This window comes from Hylobates moloch, unplaced genomic scaffold (assembly GCF_009828535.3).
Source record: "Hylobates moloch isolate HMO894 unplaced genomic scaffold, HMol_V3 SCAFFOLD_7, whole genome shotgun sequence".
Classification (NCBI taxonomy): domain Eukaryota; kingdom Metazoa; phylum Chordata; class Mammalia; order Primates; family Hylobatidae; genus Hylobates; species Hylobates moloch.
The window spans coordinates 58,698,002-58,719,636 of record NW_026652282.1 but is presented as its reverse complement, the minus strand read 5'-3'; the positions used below and the strand labels follow the sequence as shown (position 1 = coordinate 58,719,636).

The following is a 21,635-nucleotide window of genomic DNA, read 5'->3' as shown; positions in this document are numbered from 1 at the left end:
TTTTTAGTAGAGACGGGGTTTCTCCATGTTGGTCAGGCTGGTCTCAAACTCCCAACCTCAGCTGATCCGCCCACCTCGGCCTCCCAAAGTGCTGGGATTACAGGCATGAGCCACCATGCCCAGCTAATTTTTGTATTTTTAGTAGAGACAGGGTTTCACCATGATGGTCAGGCTGATCTCGAACTCCTGACCTCAAGTGATCCATTCGCCTCGGCCTCCCAAAGTGCTGGGATTACAGCCATGAGCCACCACGCCCGGCACCAACATACCCTTTCTATATACAACCCAACCCCCTCCCTATCCTCCCATTCTTACCTGTAGAAAGTCTCGAATATGCGTATTGGCCCTTTTGGAGTTAGGCCCAGGAACTTCAAACAAGGGACACTGCTGGCCAACCACAAAAATATCCACTAATTCCCGAATATAGTAACCCTGTCTTGTCCGAATGATCAAGAAATCAGTTTCTGGCATCTTATGAAGATAAATTGGAGCACGAAAAAGGTTGTTCTCAAATGCCTAACAAAAGTAAAAACACAAAAATTATATACAGAGTAGCCCTAGGAAATTCAGTCAACTGCTGAGAAAGAAAAACCAGGCTTATTGCTCTCCATCTTAATTACGCCATCTAAGGTCTATCCAGTAATACAAATAAGTTAAAAATATGGATTATCAAATGTGACTAAACAATTTTTCATCCACTATCTTTCAGAGTCAGTAGGGGAGAAAATACAGGATGTGAATTCAGATGATGCTAGCTCTGCCATTACCTATATGATTTAACATGTCTATTTAAGCTATTTAACGTGTCTAAGTTTAGTTTTCCTCATCTACAAAACAGAGATACTTAAAAATGCCTATACCTCACAGGACTGCTACGAAGATTACATATGAAAATCACTTCATAATGTACCAAGTACTATACTACTACCCTAGACCCCGGGGTAGCCCGACACACAACGCGTGAGAGCAACATTTGTTGAATAAATTAGTAAACTAATTAAAAAATAAAACAACGCCGGGAACAGTGGCTCATGCCTGTAATCTCAGCACTTTGGGAGGCCGAGGCAGGTAGACCACTTGACCTCAGGAGTTCAAGACCAGCCTCGGCAACATGACAAAACCCCATCTCTACAGAAAATACAATAATTAGCTGGATGTGGTAGCGTGCGCCTGTTGTCCCATCTACTTGGGAGGCTGAGGTAGGAGGATGGCTTGAGCCCAGGAGGCAGAAGTTGCAGTGAGCCAAGATTGTGCCACTGCACTCCAGCCTGGGTCACAGAGCCAGACCCTGTCTCCAAACAAATAAATCATAAAACAACCAATGAGGTAGAAAGAGTGCTAGACAGATTAGGCTGGAAAAAAAAAAGGAAAACACAAGACAGTAGGACAGAGGACAGCTGAACAGAAATATTTGAGCTAGTTTAAGTAGAGGCAAGATAGGGATCAACTGCCACAAGAAGCCTGAGTCTAAGGAAAGCCTTCCCCGAAAATCAGAAGAGTAGACAGAAAGAGGGAAGACCGTCACGGAGTGTGGAAAGAAAATTCTAAATGTGAAATATAGGCAGAAAAAGAATTGCAGAAGAATACAGAAAAATATCTTTTTTTTTTTTTTTTTGAGATGGAGTTTCACTCTTGTTGCCCAGGCTGGAGTGCAATGGCACGATCTCGGCTCACTGCAACCTCCACCTCCCAGGTTCAAGTGATTCTCCTGCCTCAGCCTCCCGAGTAGCTGGGATTACAGGCATGTGCCACCACGCCCGGCTCATTTTGCATTTTGAGTAGAGGCAGAGTTTCTCCATGTTGGTCAGACTGGTCTCAAATTCCTGACCTCAGGTGATTCGCCCATCTAGGCCTCCCAAAGTGCTGGGATTACAGGCGTGAGCCACCACGATCGGCCAGAAAAAGATCTTTAAGAGACTACAAAAGTAGCCACAAAAGAAGAGGCTGAATTGGTAGAAAACCTCAACAGAAAGTTCCAGGGAAAGGAGAAGAACAATACAAAGATGATACTAAACATCTGGTTGGCAATAGACTATGAATGTAAAGGATAAAGAAAAAAACTGAGCTTTGCAGATGCTTTAGGAGAATAAACAATACCAACAATAGAATAAACTAGGTATAAGAGTAGGACAAATGGTTAAGATTGCCAAGAGAAATGAAATGGAGAAAAAAAACAAGATGGGAGGGTGCTAGAGATTTTCCACATCATTTGTGGACCATCATACTTCCCCCCTTGAATATATAAAAGCTGTTACAAGAGAGCCTCTTTACACCCATTAGAACAAAGGAGGAAAAAAAAAGCATTTCACTATGGCTGGGGACTGTAGATGGCACAGTTCAGGTGTGGTTCCATATTCACAATAACCACAGCTAATGTGATCAAAATGTTATCAATTTTATACACAAAAATTAAACATTCATAAATTATAGTAAATTCATCCTAGGTTGACTTCCTTATGCTTCCCAGATGTTACTGAGCTTACCAGGGTGATTTTTAAAAACCTATTTTACATTTAGCCTAAGAATAACACAATTCACAGCCAGTTTTAAGAAAAAGATTTCTTTAAAACATTTTTGGATTATACTTAATTTCTTTGTACTTAAAATTAAAGCATCTCAATCAACTAGAATTATAATAGTTCTTTCTGAGCTGACTGGTTCCTCATTTATTAATTTCCTTAGTTAACAGTAAAAACAGGAAAGAATTCCTCACTTGCAGCAATTGGCCAGGATGGAGAGAGCCCAGGAAAGGAGATGTATGGCAGTAAACAGTTTCCCCATATTTACAATCTGGTGCTCCAGGATCTTTTCCAGGTTTCTATAAGGAACACAGAAGACCCAGTTATTTAGAATATATCAATAATCCTGGCCGGGCGCGGTGGCTCACGCCTGTAATCCCAGCACTTTGGGAGGCCGAGGCGGGCGGATCACGAGGTCAGGAGATCGAGACCATCCTGGCTAACACGGTGAAACCCCGTCTCTACTAAAAATACAAAAAATTAGCCGGGCGAAGTGGCGGGCCCCTGTAGTCCCAGCTACTCGGGAGGCTGAGGCAGGAGAATGGCGTGAACCCCGGGGGGGCAGAGCCTGCAGTGAGCCGAGATCGCGCCACTGCACTCCAGCCTGGGTGAAAGAGCGAGACTCCGTCTCAAAAAAAAAAAAAAAAAAAAAAAAAATAATCCTACAAAATATGAGCATAGCACTTTACTAATACAGGTTGAGTATCCCTCATCCAAAATGCTTGTGACCAAGTGTTTTGGATTTTGGAATAGTTGCATTATACTTACCAGTTGGGCATCCCAAATCTGGAAATCCAAAATGCTCCAATGAGCATTTGAGTATCATGATAGTGCTCAAAAAGTTTAGGATTGGCCGGGCATGGTGGCTCACACCTGTATCTCAGCACTTTGGAAGGCCAAGATGGGCAGATCACGAGGTTAAGAGATCGAGACCATCCTGGCCAACATGGTGAAACCCTGTCTCTATTAAAAATACAAAAATTAGCTGAGTGTGGTGGCACACGCCTGTAGTCCCAGCTACTCAGGAGGCTGAGGCAGGAGAATTGCCTGAACCCGGGAGGTAGAGGTTGCAGTGAGTGGAGATCATGCCACTGCACTCCAGCCTGGCAAAAGAGCAAGATTCAGTCTCAAAAAAAAAAAAAAGTTTTGGATTTTGATTTCGAATTTTGAGATTTGAGATGCTCAACATGTTATAACTACAAAAAAAGGTACCACTCCTTTCTCCCAAGAAATTTATGGTATATGTTCACAGATTACCAGTAGATCTCTAACTACAGCTACGTTAATAACAAAAACTTTGTATGTAAGTTTGCAGTTTGTCTCACTGCAGCTATGTTAATAACAAAAAGTTTGTACATAAAAGTTTATGGAAGCATAAGCAGAATTATGTATGGAAAAAAAATTTTCTGAGCAGAGACTCACCCGTTTATAATAGTTCTTTATCTTGGTTGCCATGCCAACCTGCATCATTAAGGGTCCATTTTCCTCACTATATTCTGCAAGAATAAGATCTCCATCTTTGCCTGTGAGGTCCTGAGGTGTGCGCATAAAAAACATCTCTCCACCACCTGAAGCTTGCCTCTCTTGTTCTCTCATCTGTCCAGAACAAAGAAAATACCATCTAGCTCCTGACAGGACAACTACTACACACAATGACGTTTTTCAATCTGAGACAAACACACCAAAAAGATTTTACCTATTTTTCAATTTCGTAATGAAAATTTTCAAACATACTATAAAGTTCAAAGAATGGTACAGTCAGCCCTCCATATCCATGTATGGGTTCTGCATCTGTGATTTCAACCAACCACAGATAGAAAATATTCAGAAAATACAAGTGCATCTGTGCTGAACAGGTACAGACTTTTCTTGTCATTATTCCCTCAACAATAACAGTGTAACAACTATTCACATAGCATTTACATTGGAGTAGGTATTATAAGTAATCTAGAGGTGATTTAAACTATATGAGAGGATGTGCATAGGTTATGTGCAAATATTATGCTATTTTACCAAAACTGGAACATCTAAAGATTTTGGTATCCAGAGAAGGTCCCAGAACGAATCTCCCAAAGATACCTAAGGACGACTGTACTATGAACATTTATTATCCCACGTCGCTGTTTATATTTTGCCATTTTTTAAAACCTTTATCTTTCTATAGACTTTGCTGGAGTTTTTGAAAGATGCAGTCATTCTGACACCTCACCTTTAAATATTTTCACATGCATCACCTAAGAATAAAGACATTCTCCTAAATAACCAAAATAACATTCTATCACATCTGAGAAAATAACCAGTTCCCTGATACAATCTAATACCTGGTACATTCCCTTAATTTATACCCCAATATCCTTTATAGCTGTTTTCTAACCAGAATTCAGTTATACCTTGGCCTTTTTTTTGATGTGCTTTAGCAAAGGTTGGACTGAGTGGGGACCTGGCTGAGAGAGTGCACCAAATGAGTACTTTTTCAGAGGTGGGCGATGGAACTGCCGGAGTTTGATGGGCCCCATGTGGGTGGGAAAGAAGGGCTGCCGTAATTCCACAGCAGGAATTGAATGCTAAAACAGGAAATAGAAGGGTTAAAATTAGCTAATTCCATCCTAAGCAAGATTTTCCCATATCCTCCGTCAGAACAAAGCCATGGGGTTCTCCTCTACCACAGAAAAGACACTATTTGTACCTGGATAATATTCCCTCCAAAGGTACCTCGAAGACCCTGTTGCTTGGGATAATAATACTCATCATTGGAGAGATTCCATGGATCTTTCACTTCTGGCTGAGACATGTTCTAATGATAGATAATCAAACAAATCTTGGTCAGACTATCCTTCTCTATTACCTTTCTTTGTTCTTCTAAACACCAAGCCCCTTTTTTCTTCACACACCTGCTGTGGTTCCTCCTTGATGACTCCTGTTTTCCCTAAGAGAATTCGGCTCTTCTTCAGAGACGATTCCTTCTTACTCTCCTTGGAGGGGGAGTTAGAGGTGGCCTCTTCCTTCTCATCAGGAATTTCTGAGAATAAAACAAAAATCACTTGAGTTGCTCTCCCTGAAGAGTCACCTTTCCTACAGACAAGTATACGGTTTTCTTCTTTAAGGTGATGGATGTTCCAATGAAGTTCTTAACTAGACCTTTCATCCCACCCCAGATAACTTCTAGTCCATGATTTACTAACTGAACTACAGCTGTATCTTTTCATCCCATCCCAAATCACTTCTAGTACGATTCACTAACTGAACTACACGCTTGACATCTCAAAGGTACTTTCCGACAGTCCTACGTGAGTTTTCCCTAGGGAATACACAAATCATAAAAACAGCCACAACTTTGCTCTCTCAAACTGCTACCTAGAAGTTTCCAGTCCATGATTCACTAATGGAACAAACTATGCTCTTGACATCTCAAAGTTGCAACTTTCCAACATTCCTACGTGAGTGTTCCCTAAGCATATACACAAATAATATAAACTAACAGCCAAAACTTCGCTCTCTGAAGCCACTACCTAGAAGTTTCTAGTCCTAATCATCTCCAACCCTTCTGATTTCCTCCTGCCCGTTGACATTAACAGCAAGTTGTCAAAGGAGAAGGAACACTGGCCTCTGCCAGTAATATACCCAAAATGAGGTTCTCATCATTGGGATCAAGTGTCAAAACAGGAGGTTCCAACAGCCGGGGCATGGCCTGAGCATCCCAAATGATATTGTCCTCCCAGCGTCCATACACCAGATCCTCATTGTCAATGGGAAAAATGGAGTACCAAGGTTTGTCATCATCAAGAGTGGCTGCAAAACCTAGTCAAAGTGCAAGGAGGAAACAGTAACAGAGAAAACATTTATGCCCCTTTCAATCAAGATTCTGGCAAAGATAAAAAGAGTTACTCATGTTAGTAGAGTGAGTTTAGTGGAGTTACTCATGTGTCCACTGAAAAGGAACCTACACAGTGTTATTTCTCACTTTAAAATAATGTTGCAGGCTGGGCGCAGTGGCTCACACCTGTAATCACAGCATTTTGGGAGGCCGAGGCAGGTTGATCACTTCAGGTCAGGAGTTCAAGACCAACCTGACCAACATGGAGAAACCCCATCTTTACAAAAAATACAAAAATTAGCTGGGTGTGGTGGCACATGCCTGTAATCTCAGCTATTCGGGAGGCTAAGGTAGGAGAATCACCTGAGCCCAGGAGGCAGAGATTGCAGTGAGCTGAGATCGTGCCATTGCACTCCAGCCTGGACAAGAGTGAAATTGTCTCAAAAAATAAATAAATAAAAATAAAATAATGTTGCAGTCAAAAATGTCCATTGCAATACTGTTTATAATAGCTGAAATTTAAATAGCCTAAATGTTTAAGGAATTGGCTAAATTACAATAATAATTAATATGGTAAAGTATGCTAAAAATAAATGGTAATAAATTGTATTAACAAATGCAACACGTATCGGTAAATTATGAAACATTCGTAATAATACACAACCCATACAGTGGGCAGAATGGAAGGGAAAAAACCTATTTCTTAGGTTTTAAAAATCAGACATTTTTGTATCCGGGTGTGGTGGCTCATGCCTATAATCCCAGCATTTTGGGAGGCCAAGGCAGGCAGATCACTTGAGGTCAGGAGTTCAAGACCAGCCTGGCCAACCTGGTGAAACCCCTTCTCTACTAAAAATACAAAAATTAGCTGGGCACAGTGGTGCACACCTATATAACCCCAGCTACTCAGGAGGCTGAGGCACAAGAATCACTTCAACCTGGGAGGCAGATGTTGCAGTGAGCCAAGATCGCGCCAACGCATTCCACCCTGGGCGACAGAGACTCGTCTCAAAAAAGAAAAAATTTTGTTTTTCCTCCAAAATATAAAAGTAATCCAGCTTTCTATGTTTATATAGTCTGCTTTTTTTCATTTACACTAATAGGATATCATATATGTTGTTTCGTATCTTCTTTCTTTCCATTTAAAATGAGTTTCTCAAGCCAGGCGTGGTGGCGTGCACCTGAAGTCTTGGCTACTCGGGAGGCTGAGGCAGGAGGATCGCCTGATCCCAGGAGTCCAGCCTGACCAACAATAGCAAGACTCTACCTCTACAAAAAATAATAATTTAATTAAAATAAAATGAATGAGTTTCCCATGTCATTCAACATTTTTATAAAGAACTCTAAATGACATGAAAATATTTATGTGGCTGGGTGGGGTGGCTCTTGCTTGTAATCTCAGCACTTTGGGAGGCCGAGGCAGGAAGACTGCTTGAGTCTAGGAGTTTGAAACCAGTCTGGGCAACAAAGTGAGGCCCTGTCTCAACAATAAAAAATAAAAAATGAAAGAGAGAAAAATATTTATTAAGTGAAAAGCACAGAATGCAAAACTGTACATACAGAAATGAGCTCAACTACATACACACACAGAACACTGAAAATACACCAAAAATTAACAGTTGATAATCTCCAGATAGATTACCAGTGACTTTAACACTATACTGTATTTTCAAAGTTTTTTACATTAATCATGGCGTACCTTAAAAAAAAAAAACCTATTTAAGGAGAAAAAAAGGAAACTAGAATTCTAAATACAAAGGGACTTGGGAAACAAAAATATACTATAAAGTACTGTTACAGTTCAGAAAGATCTGTAACTTCAGGGCAGGCATGGTGGCCCATGACTGTAATCCCAGCACTTTGGGAGGCTGAGGCAGGTAGATCACCTAAGGTCGGGAGTTCGAGACCAGGCTGACCAACATGCAGAAACCCCATCGCTACTAAAAATACAAAATTAGCTGGGCATGGTGGCGCATGCCTGTAATCCCAGCTACTCGAGAGGCTGAGGCAGGAGAATCGCCTGAGCCCAGGACGGAGAGATTGTAGTGAGCTGAGACTGCGCCACTACACTCCGGCCCAGGCAACAGAGCAAGCAAGACTCTGTCTCAAAAAAAAAAAAAAAAAAAAGATCTTTATCACATGTTTTTAAGAAACCTGAGTCTGGCCTAGCTTCTTCACAGGGCAAAAAATTAATGGACTATCTCCCTCCAGGTTGAGCATAAAATAAAAATTACAGGGACTAGAATTAGGCCTCAGATCCTAAACATTTCACTATCTCTTGGCAGCTCAGAACATCACAGCCAGCCGGGCGTGGTGGCTCACACCTGTAATCCCAGCACTTTGGGAGGCAGAGGTGGGTGATCACCTGAGGTCGGGAGTTCGAGACCAGCCTGACCAACATGGAGAAACCCCATCTCTACTAAAAATACAAAAATTAGTCGGGCGTGGTGGCGCACGCCTGTAATCCCAGCCACTCCGGAGGCTGAGGCAGGAGAATCGCTTGAACCCGGGAGGTGGAGGTTGCGGTGAGCCGAGACTGCACCATTGCACTCCATCCTGGGCAACAAGAGCAAAACTCTGTCTCACAAAAGAAAAATAAAAATCACAGCTAAGCCTACTTATGGTGACTAAGATTAAGGGCAGTATCTGCTAGACGTAGCTGGCACAGAGGCACACCTTGCTGAACATTGTAAGCCATCGCATTCCTAGTCATGCTAGAAGGAAGCCAGCCTGCCAGGCTTGCACGCTGAGGTTTTGTCCCTTTGTGTTTGACATCCTCCCCATCCCAGATGATATCATCCTCCCAATGCAGCTGTGTCACCATCAGGAAGTTTTCATCAGCCAGAAGATCAGTGCCATTGTTTTCCTCAAGTTTCCTAAATTCCTGTGTAAGTAGGGAAGAAAAAACACATCCTTGATTGGTCACTGGTCAAAGTTTCCACTCCAAATTCCACATTAGAGATACATCAGACACATTGTTAAGTGGTCCTTTACTTGAAACAACCACCTGGTAACGGAGGAATATTTGCCTCTTCCCACTCCTAGTCTGGCACAGCACTCATTTCACAAACAGAATCCTTAGAATAGGACCTAGCTACCAGGGTGATATACCATACCAAATAAAAGGCTGAGACACCTCAATCTCCCACCAAAGAAACCCTACCACCCAGTATCTCCCCAATTAAAAAGTAAAGTTAGTAAAAGTAATAGGACCTGAGTACATTGATTCCTTTCTTACATACCAGTGTTGCTCACCTCTATCATTCTAGATTTTATCACAGGTTCATGTTCTGTCTTTCTCAGTTTGAAGCCATAGTCAAACCCACTGCCATCTTCAGGGACACCCAGCATATCATACCACAGTCGGGCAGGCCCATAACGCCACTCAGCCACTCTTGGTTTGGTATCTGTCACTTTATCTATATCTCCAGTTGATTGGGAAAATTTGGACTCCACAGGAGCCATCATTGTGATCTGCAACAGAAGAAAGTAGAGCAGGGAGAATTTCCTGATCCCAGATGTCCTAAAGCTATAGAGAGTTAACAGTCAGGAGGGGAACTTAGAGAAACTGAGGATGATTTACCTGGAGTTAGAATGTAAACAATGGAGATGTATCATAGCACATTCCGCTTATCAATCAAACCTTCTTATTCAGCAGCATATCACCATCTACCCCTCTCATCCCCGCCTACCCCACCAAACATTTTTCTTTTACAATAGGGAAGGGGCAGCCGCTGAGATTGAACCCATGATTACTCATTGAAAATTAGCACAGAATTCTATCTGCTATGATGTTATTTACAATTTAGACATAAACTAGGGAGAATTCATTGAATTCATTTGTTCCTCTCATAAGCCTTAATCTCAGGTCTCTATTTTGCCTACTTCATCATCAGAGAGACACTGCTCTGGAGGTGGTGGTGGAGCGTAGTCGTAGTTCCACAAAGACTTCTGGCTGACTTCTGATTCTACTGAGCATTCCACCTCCTGGATCTGCTCTTCCTGTATCAGCTCACGGTGCTTCTTCTTCCTCTTTCTCCGAGCACTCCGCCAAACAGATGGGACATTCTTCCCTGGTCCAAAAAGACGTAGAAAGCGTAACACCTAGAACACAGAATACATTACTATGACACAGACTCAAAGTCAGATAGGAAAACAGCAGCATCTGGGCCTGAAAACTCCCTTGAGAGATCTATTCAAATGTGGGGGAGAAACAAAGGAGTGTCGCATTCAGACTTATAATGTCTAAGAAAGAAGCGTTCCTTAATAATTTGGACTAGTTCTTTTAAGATAACAGAGATATTTCCAACGAGAACTGCATAAATCATTTACTATCAATATATACAACTTTAAAAAAAAAGACCTAATACAGTGTGAAAAGCTCTTATATAGCCAATAATATGTCACTGAGTAATGAAACCCCATTCCATACTCAGCATCTTAACAACAAAACTCATTATTTGGAAGAGGTCAGTGGTTTACAATCTGAGCATTCTCCATAGAATGTACCTTTCCAGGTCGAAATTCTGGAAAAAGTTCTGTGACACTTGGCAACAGCTTGGTGGCATCATGCTGCATAATCCCAGCCAATGGAAGGGTCAGCTTTCCATCCTCAGATTCTGCCTGTGTTGCTTCCTGAGGTCCCATCTCAGATTCTGAGTCAGAGGAACTACTGAAGTCCACTTTCTCTGAGGCCAAAGAGGAAGGGGCAATGATGGAGGGCAAGATGATGCCTTCTCCATTTTCAGACACTGCAACAAGGAAGAGAAACCCTTTTGGCATGTAACTGTGAACATATTTCCTCGAATTCCGCAAACATCCACTTTAGGCTATACACATGGCTCAATGCCAGGAGATATAGGCGCAAGCACCCAAATCATAATACTAGTATGCAACCCAGAAAACTCATTCTGACTCGTTATCTCCCATCATCCCCCAACTCACCACGTACCTGGTACCCTAGGGTTGTGATGAGAAAACAAACACTATTACTATGTTTACTACTTTTGGTTTTTTGTTTTTTTTTTTTGAGACAGAGTCTTGCTCTGTCGCACAGGCTGGAGTGCAGTGGTGAGATCTCAGCTCACTGAAACCTCTATCTCTCAGGTTCAAGTGATTCTCCTGCCTCAGCCTCCTGAGTAGCTGGGATTACAGTCATGCGCCACCATGGCTGGCTAAATTTTTGCATTTTTAGTAGAGACGGGGTTTCACCGTCTTGGCCAGTCTGGTCTTGAACTCCTGACCTCAAATGATCTGCCTCCACCTCCCAAAGTGCTCGGATTACAGGTGTGAGCCACCACGCCTGGCCCTACTTTCTGTTAAGTAACCAATATTGTAACCAATGTTGTGACCAATAGCAAAATTATGTAATACTTTATACCACTCAGTCAGTCCTAGTTCAGAGACCCATGAGCTGGAGAATTTTTTTAAGCCCACGGGACAACATTAAGGTTCTTTGGCATAAATAAGATCTATAAAACAAAGTTAACAGCTGACATTTAGCAGACTGTTAAAAGAAATGGCTTAAAACTCCAACAGGAAGAATTTAGGTTAATACAAGCCTCAAAATACAGGAGGTCAAAGACACTGCTCTTCCCCAGTTTTCAAGCCTAGGACAGTTACTGTTATAGGAATAGGTAAAATAAACACTGAAGACTCTACCAGCCTTGAAATCTCTGAATATCTGGTAGTTGACACTATCTTATTTATCAACATTCCAGGGCACCTTCCTAATTTAACCACTTCATTTAAAATAAAGCCATCTAAACAAGTAGTTTCCAAATACCAGTATACAGATCAATTGTATCATAAATTACTTAAGAAACTCTTTAAGATTCCTGGGTTCGGCAGGCAGCAGTGGCTCACGCCTGTAATCCCAGCACTTTGGAAGGCCAAGGCGAGTGGATCACTTGAGGTCAGGAGTTCCAGCCCCTACTCTGGAGGCTGAGGCACGAGAATCACTTGAACCCGGGAGGCGGAGGTTGCAGTGAGCCAAGATGGTGCTACTGCACTCCAACCTGGGCAACACAACAAGACTCTTTCTCAAAAAAATTTTAATTAATTTAATAAAATTAAATTCCTGGACTCTACCCAAGATCTTCTGAATCAGGCTCAAGGGGTAAAAGTCACATATTTGTTTTTTTTTTTTTTTTAAAGACTCTAAGTGAGCCGGGCGCGGTGGCTCACGCCTGTAATCCCAGCACTTTGGGAGGCCGAGACGGGCGGATCACGAGGTCAGGAGATCGAGACCATCCTGGCTAACAAGGTGAAACCCCGTCTCTACTAAAAATACAAAAAATTAGCCGGGCGCGGTGGCGGGCGCCTGTGGTCCCAGTTACTCGGGAGGCTGAGGCAGAAGAATGGCGTGAACCCGGGAGGCGGAGCTTGCAGTGAGCCGAGATCGTGCCACTGCACTCCAGCCTGGGTGAAAGAGCGAGACTCCGTCTCTCAAAAAAAAAAAAAAACAAACAAAAAAAACAAAAAAACAAAAAACAAACAAAAAAAAGACTCTAAGTGATTCTGACAGGTAGCCAGATTTGAGAACCACTGACTAAACTATTTCTTGAGCACATGTTAAAATACTGTTGCCAAATGTTTTAAAAGTAAAACTTCCCTTTAATACTAAAATTTGAGATTGTATGAATTATTTCTAGAAGTTTTATCCTTTCGTATAAGCTTAAGTTTGTCCCTTATGTGTGTGCCACAAGCCTGGACTTATGAATGGAAACTTGCTCCTAAGACAAAAGTAGACAATCTCTACTTACCACCGGTAATAGCATCCTGGTCCTTATCTTTCTTCATTGGTCCCGGGGGTGGAGGTGGAGGAGGCATCAACTTGCAATCAATGTCTTCACAATCAGCATCATAGTCATCTTCATCATAATCTAATAAAACCAAGAATGTGATCTCCTCAATATCCAAAATATTATACAACCGCCTTAATCTTCCTTGCCACTCAAATTTTCTTTTTTTTTTTTTTGAGACAGAGTCTCGCTCTGTCGCCCAGGCTGGAGTGCAGCAGCGCAATCTCGGCTCACTGCAACCTCTGCCTCCTGAGTTCAAGTGATTCTCCTGCCTCAGCCTCCTGAGTAGCTGGGATTACAGGCATGTGCCACCACGCCCAGCTAATTTTTGTATTTTTAGTAGAGACGGGGTTTCTTCATGTCGGTCAGGCTGGTCTCGAACTCCTGACCTCGTGATCCACCTGCCTCAGCCTCCCAAAGTGCTGGGATTACAGGGCCACTCAATAATTTAAAGCACCACATGAAGCACTATGCATATCCCTTAAGAACACACAAGTGAAAAAAGCAAGGTGAGGGCCAGGCATGATGGCTCACGCCTGTAATCCCAGCACTTTGGGAGGCCAAGATGGGCAGATCACTTGAGCCCAGAATTTCAAGACCAGCCTAAACAACATGGAGAAACCCCATCTCTACAAAAAATACAAAAATTAGCTAGGCGTGGTGGCACACGCCTGTAGTACCAGCTACTCAGGAGGCTGAGGTCGGGGGACAGTTTGAGCCCGGGAGGTCAAGGCTTTGATGAGCAGTAATCGTGTGACAGAGCAAGACCATGCCTCAAAATATTTTACATATATATCTGAAACGTAGCTTTAGCCTTCAGAAAGAGATGACATCACAGTGCAAGTCAACTGCTATAACATGTATAATATCTCATACAAGATATGATGGCTGGGCATGGTGGCTCACGCCAGCACTCTGGGAGGCTGAGGTAGGCAGATCACCTGAGGTCAGGAGTTCGGAGACCAGCCTGGCCAACATGACAAAACCCCATCTCTGTCAAAAATACAAAAACTAGCCAGGAGTGGTGGCATGTGCCTGTAATCCCAGCTACTTGGGAGGCTGAGGCACAAGAAGCACTTGAACTGGGAGGTGAAGGTTGCAGTAAGCCAAGATTGTGCCACTGCACTCCAGCCTGGGTGACAGAGTGAAACTGTCTCCAAAAAAAAAAAAAAAAATCATACAACATATGAAAGCATTTCCAAGAGCTGCTTGAAACCTTTGCTCCCTTCCTGACCATATCTTTTTTAGAATTTTCATACTGGGCCGGGCACAGTGGCTCGCACCTGTAATCCCAGCACTTTGGGAATCTTCTCCCTCTGTCAGTTTCCCATAAGACTGGTCTTTCTTCTCATCTCTCAGATGAGAGATGACACACTTTTTCTATCTATCATCTGCAGTTTATTACTCTTTTCACTGCCCTTTAACCATTGGCATCACTCAAGACTTCGTCCTAAAGACTCTGCTTTTATTCCCCTATACATTCCCTATTCCCTTTCTCAAGAATCACCTTCACCTAGATTAAACCCAAATCTACATATGCGGCCCTAATTTACCTCCTCTACAATTCCACGACTCTTCTGCTTCCTAAGGAATCTTTCTACTCAGATATTTAACAACTGTACCTTATAAAACACTGAAATATCCTTTATCACTTTTAAATTCCCTATCAACATCACATCCATATGCATTTTCCCAGCTTATGACTTTAGTCCACTGTCTCCTTCATCAATCTTGTAACCCCCAATATACATTTATCCAATTGATCATTACAAATAGTAAGTATAGGGCCAGTGAGGTGGCTCACACCTGTAATCCCAGCACTTTGGGAGACTGAGGCGAGCGGATTGCCTGAGCTCAGGAGTTCAAGACCAGCCTAGGCAACATGGTGAAACGTACTCTCCACTAAAATTCAAAAAATTAGCTGGGAGAGGTGGCACAGGCCTGTATCCCAGCTACTCAGGAGGCTGAGGCAGGAGAAACGCTTGAACCAGGGAGGCAGAGGTTACAGTGAGCCGAGATTGCGCCACTGCACTCCAGCCTGGGCGACACAGTAAGATTCTGTCTCAAAAAAAAAAAAAAAAAAAAAAAAAAAAAGTGGCCAGGTGTGGTGGCTCATGCCTGTAATCCCAGCACTTTGGGAGGCCAAGGCTGGTGGATCACGAGGTCAGGAGATCAAGACCACCCTGGCTAACACTGTGAAACCCCATCTCTACTAAAAATATAAAAAATTAGCCCGGCGTGGTAGCGGGCGCCTATAGTCCCAGCTACTCCGGAGACTGAGGCCGGAGAATGGCGTGAACCTGGGAGGCGGAGCTTACAGTGAGCTGAGATAGCGCCGCTGCACTCCAGCCTGGGTGACAGAGCCAGACTCCGTCTCAAAAAAAAAAAAAAAAGTAAGTATAGCAACTTCCTACTGTTAAACTTCCACTGTGTGCCAGGCATTTCTAGCTGTTTTATGTATAATCCTCCCAATAACACTTTAAAACGGGAATTATCCTGAGGTACGGAAGAGACTGAATTTTAAGTGACAAAATCAGAATTCAAGCCTGGTTTAACAACAAAGCCTACACTCTTTCCAACACAATTCCTCACTCACCAAGCCCTGTATTTTATTTTTTTTTTTTTTGAGACGGGGTCTTGCTCTGTTGCCCAGGCTAGAGCACAGAGGCTCAATCATAGCTCACTGCAACCTCCAACTCCTGGGCTCAAGTTATCTTCCCGCCACAGCCTCCTGAGTAGCTGGGACTACAGGCAACCAAGTCCTACAATACTTTATCAGTATCTTCTAAGTTTGACCCTAGCTATCTTTTTTTTTTTTTTGAGGCGGAGTTTTGCTCTTGTCACCCAGGCTGGAGTGCAGTGGCATGATCTCAGCTCACTGCAACCTCTGCCTCCTGGGTTCAAGTGATTCTCCTGTCTCAGCCTCCCAAGTAGCTGGGATTACAGACATGTGCCAACACACCCGGCTAATTTCTGCATTTTTAGTACAGACGGGGTTTCACCATGTTGGTCAGGCTGGACTCGAACTCCTGACCTCAAGTTATCTGTCCACCTTGGCCTCCCAAAGTGCTGGGATTACAGGCGTGAGTCACCACGCCTGGCCTGACCCTAGGTATCATTTTCTACAACTGTCGCCCTACCTCGGACCTTAATAACTTTACATCTCTAGCCTGCAAGAACAGCCTGCAAGTTGGTGTCACATTCACTCTTTTACTAATCAAAACCCCAGAGCGACAAGTATCACTCTTCTAAAGCCTCAGAAAGGGAAGCCTCTAAGACTATAAACTAGCAAAGCAGAAAAAAAGGAAAGCCAACTAATATTTACAGAGCATTTATCATAATATTATACTATGTGCTTTTACATCATGTGATAATGAACTTAAATTCTCACAAAAGTATTGCTATTATCACCTTTACTACAGACAAGAAAACTGGGGGATTATTATAAATGAGAAATCCAAGCCTCAGAGATTCAGCAACCTGCTCAGGGTCACACTAAATATGGAGTTGGAATTTGAATCTATGACACTCTAAGCCTAGGACACTTTGACTCCAAAGTCCTTTTCTTTTCATTATACACCATCCTGCCTCTCACTCAACAGTCTATGTTGGTTTACAATTCCTTATGTCATCAAATCCCAAGTAATGCATACATAAAGGTACTGTGAAATTGCTGTATCCTTGGTTCTTGCTATTTGGCAGCATGTTTTCTACTCCTTTCAAGAAAACCTACTGGCTAACTCCCCCCTCCACACAACTACTTGCTTATTTCTAAGTATCTCCAAACCTTTAGACAAGCCATGTTTCTAAACCAAAATCCCGTGCTGCTCCTTCTCCACCAAACCTTGCCTCACTTTCAAAATTTTACTCAAAATTCACCTCCATGAAAGCTTTATTAGCAATCTACACCCACTTCCAATTATTCCAAAGAAGCACCCTTGTAAGCCAAACCATGCAAAGGAGCCAATGCCAAGGAAGGAAAAAGCTAAGGGTATAGGTGAAGGCACCCCTAGAGGACAAGAGAACTTAGAAATGAGCATCCCAGAGTACTGAGATTCTATCAAATGTAGCATCCTCCTTTTATAGGAAGTTAGCTCATAAAACTCACCTAGGGAAACTCCCAGCCTTTTCCTTACCATCCCTAGTCAAGACAACAAACACAAACCTGGAAATTATAACTTCTACTGAAAATAACTGCCACCATCTCCCTCTAGTCAGGTTGCTCAAAAATGACAGCTATTGACTTACCTATTCTTGCAGCCCATCAAAACTAAATGTAACACTCTATATACAGAAACATGAGCTCACAGGTGGTTTGTCTTACTATGAATAATTGTTCTGCATTTGTTCATGTCATCTTCCCCACAAGATAACAATATCCTTAAAGGCAGGGCTTATATCTTCTATTTTTCATGGGTTACTTTTTGTATATGCAGTACAGTTAATTCTTTTCATATAAGTAGCACTCAAATCCATAAGCTGTCCCGAAAAAACTAAGTTCAAGTATTTACCAAGGTTTTATCTACATTTATCAGCAGCCTGAAATCCAGTTCAAAGAGGTGGACGATGAATAAATAACGAGCAACTTCACATAAAAGTTTCAAGCAGGCCAGGCGGAGTGGCTCACACCTGTAATCCCAACACTTTGGGAGGCAAAGGTGGGCGGATTACCTGAGGTCAGGAGTTCGAGACCAGCCTGGCCAACATGGCGAAACCTCATCTCTATTAAAAATACAAAAAAAATTAGCCGGGAGTGGTAGCGCACGCCTGTAGTCCCAGCTACTGGGGAGGCTGAGGTGGGAGAATCACTTGAACCCGGTAGGTGGAAGTTGCAGTGAGCCGAGATCGCACCACTGCACTCCAGCCTTGGTGACAGAGACAGACTCCGTCGGGTGGGGTGGGGTGGGGTGGGGTGGGGGAGTGTCAAGCAGTGAGAGGTATAACAGGGCAGTGCAAAGAATAAAAAAAAAAAAAAAAAGTTGTTTTTTATTGGTTTTTTTTTTTTTTGAGACGGAGTGTCTCACTCTTGTTGCCCAGGCTGGAGTGCAGTGACACGATCTCGGCTCACTGCAACCTCCGCCTGCCGGTTTGAAGCAATTCTCCTGCCTCAGCCTCCCGAGTACCTGGGATTACAGTCATGCGCCACCACGCCTGGCTAATTTTGTATTTTTAGTAGACGGGGTTTCTCCATGTTGGTCAGGCTGTCTCAAACTCCCGACCTCAAGTAATCTGCCCGCCTCGGCCTCCCAAAGTGCTGGCGTGAGCCACCACGTCCTGCCTTAGTTCATTGTTTATGTATGACGTTGTATCCTTCTTGAACTATCAATTCCTTAAGGGCAAAAACTGAATTTGTTTCATAGTTTCCAACTTTGAAGTGTATCTCACAAACCCTGTAGGTATTCAAATACGAGGTGACAAGAAAGCTACTTGTCATTAACCAAGAATTCATGACTGAACAGTATGAGGAATAACCACATGAGTACGGTTAAGACTGGCCAGAACACAAAAAAACATGGCAGCTACTTGGAACTGACCTGACAAAGGGAGAGGAGGAGCCAAAGCAAAGGCATAGAGAGTAGAAACAATGGCAGACAGCGGGTATGGAAACCAGAGCCCAAACTGGACTATACAGCAGGATAATGCACTGGAATGTTCAAGCCAATACACCAAAGAATCACCTGAGTGGCAAAGGGGCTGCAAGCTCCCCATCGTCTGCTGGTATCTTCGGCTTTCATCTTCTGCCACCTCGTTGATGTCTGAATAGTCCACAGCATCTTCTGTACTGCTAACCCACCCTATGAAAAAGCAGGGAGAATCGCAACAGTAAGTGGCCCTCACTCCCTCAGATAATTCCCATTTAAAAGTACACATACAGGCTGGATGCGGTGGCTCACGCCTGTAATCCCAGCACTTTGGGAGGCCAATGCGGGCGGATCACCTCAGGTCAGGAGTTCGAGACCAGTCTGACCAATATGATGAAACCCTGTCTCTACTAAAAATACAAACATTAGCCGGGCGTGGTGGTGCGTGCCTGTAGTCCCAGCTACTCAGGAGGCTGAGACAGGAGAAATGCTTCAACCCGGGTGGCGGAGGTTGCAATCTGCCCAGATCGCCCCACTGCACTCCAACCTGGGAGACAGAGCGAACTCCGTCTTACACACACAAAAAAGTACCCATATAGTACGTGGCTAGCCTCCTCCCCCGCCTACTCCCCACAACCCAGACTTCACCTTCATCATTTACCAAGGCACCGTCAGTCCCGGTCAATTCTTCATTTGCCGTGAGTTCAGTGATCAGGCTGCCCAGCCCCAAAGCCCCCAAGCCTGCCAAGTGCTTCTTACATTCCTGAAAAAGGGACAGCACCAGAGTCGAAGATAACTAAACCTACCACTCCCACACCACAGGGCTTATTTCCCTGGTCCACGACAAAGTCACAAATCCACATGAAAAATGACTGTGCAGTGTGCCAAAACAAGCAACACGTTCAAGAACTGTAATATACATCTACCAAACTCCGCATCGATCAGATCTTTATTAAAGCACCACAGCCGACTGCGTCGCCCACACTTTAAAGTATAATACTACAAGAGAAAACCAATCAAATAACTACTGCTAAGACTGAACGAGGCCGGGCGCGGTGGCTCACGCTTGTAATCCCAGCACTTTGGGAGGCCGAGGCGGGCGGATCACAAGGTCAGGATATCGAGACCACAGTGAAACCCCGTCTCTACTAAAAGTACAAAAAAAAATTAGCCGGGCGTGGTGGCGGGCGCCTGTAGTCCCAGCTACTCGGAGAGGCTGAGGCAGGAGAATGGCGTGAACCCGGGAGGCGGAGCTTGCAGTGAGCCGAGATCGCGCCACTGCACTCCAGCCTGGGCGACAGAGCGAGACTCCGTCTCAAAAAAAAAAAAAAAAAAGACTGAACGAATGGAACGGTCGTTCTCGGAACCAGGGCCGAGGCAGGGAGATCAGTGGGATTGGAGGCGGCGAGGCGGGGCTCTTTCAGGCCCTGTTTCGCATGCGCCTGCGGCACAGGAAGGGCTACAGCGGCCGACAGCTTCACTCCTCAAGAAAACGGGCCTAAGTGAAGGCGGGGTAGTTTCACTAGGGCTCAGGACACTATTTCACGGAAGTCAGTGAAGACGCTGGGAGAACCACCTAAAAGGCGCACTGGGACCAGGAGGCCTGCCCGGGTGCTAGGAACACCCCATTGTACTAAGCCTGGGGCCGGAACCAAACGAGCGGGTGGCAGGTCCTGTCCAGTCCTCTGGCTCTATAGAGCCATCTCAGGTCAGCGATGTCAGAGGGGCAGGCAGTGTCAAGAATCTCCAAGCAGGTGGGAAGCCATCTCAGTAGGCGAAACGAGCATGTGTCCTATTGTCTGGTCGGCAGAGCGCTAGCTCCAAAGCCACCATTCCTTGCGCCCCTGGCCCCGGGATTGCCTCGCTCTCTTCTGCCCACCCTCCCCAAGAACTGATCACTCCCACGCCACGTTGCTCCCGCACCCATGAGGACGGGATCCTCCTCCCCGGCGTTAGCTGTGCCCTGTTCTCGCTGCCTGAGCACCCTCTCCTTTCCTCACTGCACCTCCTTCCTCTGCTTAGCCGCAACCCCCCCAGCCCTACTCCCACGCCCACCCCCTCACATCATCCAAGACGCTTTCCCCCTCCAGCTGCCCGGCTCCATTGATGTTGCCGAAAAGGAAACCCGCTAAAGAAAATGGGCCGCCTCCAGTGGAATCTTCGTCGCTATCCGTGTCTGACATGATGGCGGCAGCAGTGACGGTAGCTGCTGCCCGCAGCAGCAAATCGCAGCCGGGTCCCATAGACCGGAAATAAAACAACAGTCGCCCAGAAGTGACTTACTGAACTCCCTTACCCTACCAGCCTCTACCGGAAGCTGAATACAGAGGGGGAGGGGAGGGGAGGGGAGGAGGAAGCGGGGAGAGGGGAAGGGAGCGGAAAAAACCCGGAAAGACCGGCTATCCTAAGAGAAAGAAGTAACTACTTTACTAGCGGCTTTTGATTCGACGCTACGGGATCAGGAGGATGGATATGTGGAAAGTGGTTGGTCAAAGAAAATATTCAGTCCCGCCCGCTCCCACTGCTCTGCGCGCGAGCTTTCTCACGGCACCGAATTAGAGCAGCGGCTCTTCCTCCAATCAGAAGGAGCTGCTCGGGTCACGTGGCTTACGATCAGGCAACGTCGGGTTCCTGTGCCACAATACCCGGAAGTAAGGATAAGAGCCGGTCTTTGTGCTGCCTGCAATTTCACCGCTCCGTCCCAAGGAGAGACTTGACGTAAATTTTACAGGCATTCGCCAGCTATGCAGGTTACTTATTTTGAGTTTACATTTTTCCCTAGAAATTGATTTTTTGACCGGGCGCGGTGGCTCACGCCTGTAATTCCAGCACTTTGAGAGGCCGAGGTGGGAGGATCGCTTGAGCCCACGAGTATGAGGCCAGCCTGGACAAGAAAGCGAGACTCCATCCCTACACA

The 21,635-nt window shown here is 44.4% G+C and overlaps 1 protein-coding gene across 1 annotated transcript in view; it reads right to left on the bottom strand.

Moving 5' to 3' along the window:
* The window catches only part of TAF1 (TATA-box binding protein associated factor 1), a 100,904-nt gene extending 79,890 nt beyond the window's left edge, over nucleotides 1-21,014 (bottom strand). Inside the window, exons 1-15 of the mRNA XM_058441323.1 lie at nucleotides 20,782-21,014; nucleotides 19,367-19,481; nucleotides 18,815-18,931; nucleotides 13,098-13,217; nucleotides 10,843-11,084; nucleotides 10,219-10,437; nucleotides 9,589-9,807; nucleotides 9,010-9,217; nucleotides 6,141-6,317; nucleotides 5,411-5,538; nucleotides 5,206-5,313; nucleotides 4,910-5,083; nucleotides 3,942-4,115; nucleotides 2,714-2,818; nucleotides 316-516 (exon numbers count right to left, since the gene is read on the bottom strand). Of these exons, the coding sequence (XP_058297306.1) occupies nucleotides 316-516; nucleotides 2,714-2,818; nucleotides 3,942-4,115; nucleotides 4,910-5,083; nucleotides 5,206-5,313; nucleotides 5,411-5,538; nucleotides 6,141-6,317; nucleotides 9,010-9,217; nucleotides 9,589-9,807; nucleotides 10,219-10,437; nucleotides 10,843-11,084; nucleotides 13,098-13,217; nucleotides 18,815-18,931; nucleotides 19,367-19,481; nucleotides 20,782-20,961 (2,487 nt within the window). The 5' untranslated portion in view covers nucleotides 20,962-21,014. The remainder of the gene's footprint in view (nucleotides 1-315; nucleotides 517-2,713; nucleotides 2,819-3,941; nucleotides 4,116-4,909; nucleotides 5,084-5,205; nucleotides 5,314-5,410; nucleotides 5,539-6,140; nucleotides 6,318-9,009; nucleotides 9,218-9,588; nucleotides 9,808-10,218; nucleotides 10,438-10,842; nucleotides 11,085-13,097; nucleotides 13,218-18,814; nucleotides 18,932-19,366; nucleotides 19,482-20,781) is intronic.
* Between the last annotated feature and the right edge of the window lie 621 nt (nucleotides 21,015-21,635).